General features: G+C 43.3%; 1 protein-coding gene across 1 annotated transcript; it reads right to left on the bottom strand.

The window, feature by feature from the left end:
* Nucleotides 1-226: 226 nt before the first annotated feature.
* LOC138876394 (uncharacterized) lies at nt 227-1830 on the bottom strand. The gene is made up of 3 exons (XM_070155308.1): nt 1132-1830; nt 494-649; nt 227-445 (listed from the first exon to the last, which is right to left on the bottom strand). The coding sequence occupies exons 1-3, from the start codon at nt 1828-1830 to the stop codon at nt 227-229; spliced, it is 1074 nt and encodes a 357-aa protein (XP_070011409.1).
* Nucleotides 1831-5092: the final 3262 nt, after the last annotated feature.

Genomic DNA, 5092 nt, shown 5'->3' on the forward strand with positions numbered 1-5092 from the left:
CCCAATAACAAAGACTGAGCAACAACACACGCAAGGACTCGACTGGGCTCTGAAATGTCCAACCTCATAAGTCTGTTAGCCAAGGACCGAATGTCCAAGGCTAGTGGCCTCTCCTCCGCTGAAATGAATGTCAAGCTAACCATACTCTCTGCCTTCCTGCTTAAGGCATCCACGACCACATTTGCCTTTCCGAATGATAAGGAATGGTGATGTCATAATCCTTCAGTTACTCAAGCCATCTATGCTGCCTCAAATTAAGATCCCTTTGCTTGAACAAATGCTGTAAGCTGCGATGATCAATATAAACCTCAGATGACACCCCATACAGATAATGCCTCCATATCTTGAGAGCATGAACAATTGCTGCTAACTCTAGGTCATGCACAGTGTAATTCTTCTCATGAATCTTCAACTGAAGTGAAGCATATGCAATAACTCTCCCTTCCTGCATCAATACAATACCTAAGCCAACGCATGAAGTGTCGCAATATACCGTATACATCCCTGAACCGGAAGGCAATACTAGAACATGTGTTGTAGTCAAGGCTATCTTGAGATTTAGAAAGCCCGCCTCACAATCATCGGACCAATGGAAAGGAGCACCCTTCTGGGTCAATCCAGTCAAAGGTGATGCAATAGATGAAAAGCCCTGCACAAATTGGCTGTAATAACCTGCTAACCACAGGAAACTCCTGATCTCAGTCACTCAAGTAGGACGTGGCCAACTCTGAACTGCCTCAATCTTCTTAGGATCCACTTTAATACCCTCTTCTAATACAACATGCCCCAAGAATGCTTCTGACTCAAGACAAAACTCACACTTGGAGAACTTAGCATATAATTTCTACTCTCATATGTTTGGAGCACTACTCTCAAATGCTGCTCACGCTCCCCCAGGTTACGTGAGTAGATCAAGATGTCATCAATGAAGATAATAACAAAATAATCAATATAAGGCCTGAACATCATGTTCATCAAATCCATAAACGCCCCTGGGACATTAGTCAAGCCGAAGTACATCACTAGAAACTCATAATGACCATATCTAGTACGGCAGGAAGTCTTCGAAATATCTGAGTCTTGAATCTTTAGCTGGTGGTACCCCGATCTCAAGTCGATCTTAGAAAATACCCTAGAACCCTGCAACTGGTCAAATAAATCATCGATATGAGGCAACGATACTTTTTTGATGGTGACTTTGTTCAACTGGAGATAATCAATGCACATCCGCATAGTCTCATCCTTCTTCTTCCTAAATAACACTGGTGCACCCCAAGGTGATATACTGGGTCTCACAAACCCCTTTGCTAACAACTCCTCAAGCTGCTTCTTGAACTCTTTCAAATCTTTTGGAGCCATACGGTACGGTGGGATAGATATAGGCTGGGTACCCGGAGCCAAATCAATACAATAATCAATGTCACGATCTGGCGGCATGCCTGGAAGGTTAGAAGGAAACGCATCGGCGAACTCTGGGACTACTGGCACTGAATCAATCATTAGAGACTCTGCGATGGTGTCCCGAACGTAGGCCAGATATGCCAAACACCCCTTCTCGACCAAATGTTGAGCCTTCAGAAAAGAGATAACCCGACTAGATGAACTAATGGAGGAATCCTTCCACTCCAATATCGACAACTCTGGCATTGCTAAAGTAACACTCTTGGCATGATAATCAAGAGTGGCGTGATACGAAGATAACCAGTCCATGCCCGAAATGACCTCAAAGTCGATCATGTCAAGTAACAGAAGGTCTACTTTAGTCTTGTAACCACAGAATGTAACCACACAAGACCGGTAGATCCGATCCACAACTATAGAATCGCCCATAGGAGTGGACACAAAGACAGGAGTACCCAAAAGACTCACGAGGAATATCCAAGAAATGAGCAAATAGAGATGACACATATAAAGAGGTAGATCCTGGATCAAATAATATCGAAGCATCACTATCGCAGGCAGAAATAATACCTATGATCACGATATCTGAGGCTACTGCATCTGGTCTGACCAGAAAAGCGTAGAATCTATCTGGAGTGCCAACTGGCTAGCCTCTACCTGGCTGAGCAATAGCTGATTGACCACCCCTTACCTAGCCTCTGCCTCTAGGATGGCCCCTACCATCCTGTCCCACACCTCTAGGTGGTCGGGCGGCTAGTGCTACAATCATAGGCTGATGACCCTGCTGTACTACCTTGCCCCGAATTCTGGGTAGGTCCTCTTTATGTGACCCAGATCTACACACTCGTAACAACCTCTCGGTACTATAGACTAATGATCCGATACCTGACCTTGATGGCTTGAATACCCACTAGAGGAACCCTAAATGGCTGGTGGGCGATATGAACTCTCTGGCATGGCAATGAAATAAGCATCGGAAGAATCCTGATGAACTGGTGGGCGGTACGAACTCTCTGACATAACACTGAAATAGGGTCATGCTGGAGCACCCCGAGGAGGTGATTGGTGGTACTGGATATGTGGGCCTGCTGGGCTGATCCCTCCTAAACTAACCTCTGCCCCCTAGCTGGGGCACCTCTAAACTCTCCAGAGAATCGGGTCCTCTTGTCTGGTTGTAACTACTCTCTACCCCTTTAACAGTAACCCTCAATCCTTCAAGAAATCTTCATCACTAGCTAATACTCAGTCCCCAACTCAACCTCTCGGGAAATGCTAGCTCGAATACCAGGGTGTAACCCCGCAACAAATCTCCGCACTCTCTCTGCATCCGTAGAAAGTATAATGAGTACATGGCGAGAGAACTCAGAAAATATCGCTTCATAGTCGGTCAGAAATATCTGATCCTGCTCGAGCTACTTAAACTAACATCATAACTCTTCCCTCTCAGAGGGTGGAATATATCCATCCAATAGAAGTCGTGTAAACGGATCCCAAGTCATGATAGGAGAACTTATCGGTCTACGGAGAAGGTAAGACTTCCACTATCTATGGTCCATGCCCTCTAACTGGAAGGTGATGAAATCCACTCCATGGGACTCCAATATCCTCATGTTGTGCAGTCTATCCCTGCACCTATCAATGAAATCCTGGGCATCCTCATGACGCCCACCTCCGAAGATAGGAAGGTTTAGCCTAGTCCATCTATCCAATAACTTCTATGGATCGCCGTCCGCAGCTGATTTGGGCTCAGGTGCCACTGCTGCAAATGGCTGGGCACCGCCCGCGAATAGAGTACACAGAGTCTGATATATGGTAGCTGCGTGCTTAGGAGACTGAGAAGTAGGGGTCCCCCTCCTGCTTGAGATGTGTCTGGGTCTGCTAGAAATAAATCAGCCTGAATCATAGAGTCCATGAACCGCAACACATGTCCCATGACCTCCTGGAAACCTGGTGCTATCATGAAATCCACCGGGGTAAGCTCTGCTACGGACACCTCGCCCTGCTTCTAAATAATGGGATGCCCTGCTGGATCTGCCAATGGTGCAATTGGGGAAACTCTAGAATGCCCTCGACCCCTACCTCGGGTCGGTTCCCTCCTCCGGCCTCTCCCTCGTCATCTAGCAACGGGGGGAGCAGCTCTTCTCGGGTCATGATAGTAATCCAAAAAATATGTAAATCTACCAATGTGTGTGCCAAGACCTGGTGTCACAAGTATGTAGGTAATCTAGTAGAATATACAAAACCATACTATCCTACTATCTAGAAAGGAAATAAACAGGAAAAGTAAAGATATAGAAAGACTCCAGCTGCTGCAGAACGGCTCAAAAGGGCAGCTCACTAGAAGTCTCAAGCTGAGGAGTCTACTCTACGTGCCGGACTGATGGCCAGATGCACCTGTCTCAAAGCCTGTACAATCAAGTACAAAAGTGTAGCGTAAGTACATAAAAATATGTACCCATTAAGTATCTCGCCTAACCTCGCAGAAGTAGTGACGATGGTTCTACTCCGACACTTACTAGGGCCAACAATATAATAATGTGAAGTTCCAATTCTTAAAGCATATTGTATATAGATAACAGTCAAGCTTAAACCAGAACAATAACCGAGAAATTTCCTCCATCATATTTAAGAAGGCAAGACCCATTCTTTATTTAAAACAAGTGGCATATCAAGAAATGAAGCATACAACTACAAAGAGTTCCTATTCTATTATCACACTCAATTACCACCTAGGATGTTCGGCCCGATCCAATATAAAAGTAAAATGTGCACTGCCAAGGGACGAACAACGCGAACCATAAATTTATTTATTTATCCTACTCGCAAATTATACATGCAACGCGGTAAAAGTATAACCCCGCTTGCGAATCATCCGTATAATGCGGTCAAGCATAATTTTATCATTTAAAACACAACACTTCTTTGATTCTTTTTCAAAAATGAAGACAACTCTCTTGAAGCCTTTAAATCGTTAGATTTTCTTAAACTTAATTACTTTCTTACAATTAGCACATATAATCAAATAGTAGTGTCCACAAAGCATGGTGTAAACCTAGAACTACTCGGACAATAACATAATTAGTAGCTACGTACGGACTCTCATCACTTCGTGCGTACATAACCCCCACAATTAATCGCATATTAATTAAGTTCACATATGTGAAATTTTCCTCTTACGAGGTTAGAAAAGAGGCTTACCTTGCCCAAAGCTTAATTCCAAATTCAAGAATGCGCTCAAACTCTCAAATCGGAGCCGAATGTTCCAAAACTATTGAAATGGGGTAAGAACTAATCAATACATGCTCAAGAGTTCATATTCTAACTATTAAAGTAACTTTCCCATCCTAAATGCACGGTTCCTAAAATTTATTCTCAAGCCCACATGCCCGCATTCCGAAAAATTATTGAAGAAAGTTGTTACCCATAACCTAAGGATCAAGAATCTATGATTTTTACTTCAATCCATAACGAATTTCGTGGTTAAATCTTATTTTTATCAAAAACCTAAGTTTTACTCTAATCCCATGATTTTCACTAATCTTTACATGTTAATCTACCTAAATTCAAGTATTTAACTCACATGTAGTAGGAATTACTTATATTCAAAGGCTTTGTGAAAAATCCTTCTCAAGAGCTCTAAAATCGCCCAACTATGGAGTGAAAAAATGAGTCAAAAATGTCTAACTCCCGC

The sequence above is a fragment of the Nicotiana sylvestris genome, chromosome 8 (assembly GCF_000393655.2).
Source record: "Nicotiana sylvestris chromosome 8, ASM39365v2, whole genome shotgun sequence".
Lineage (NCBI taxonomy): Eukaryota > Viridiplantae > Streptophyta > Magnoliopsida > Solanales > Solanaceae > Nicotiana > Nicotiana sylvestris.

Bases quoted from the DNA above. Each gene is read 5' to 3' on its own strand.
- LOC138876394 (XM_070155308.1), bottom strand. From the start codon at position 1,830: ATGGGCGATTCTATAGTTGTGGATCGGATCTACCGGTCTTGTGTGGTT. The intron at 650-1,131 runs GTATTTTCTAAG...CAATTTGTGCAG, and splicing joins ACCAGTTGCAGGGTTCTAGG to GGCTTTTCATCTATTGCATC. The intron at 446-493 runs GTATATTGCGAC...GTATTGATGCAG, and splicing joins CCGGTTCAGGGATGTATACG to GAAGGGAGAGTTATTGCATA.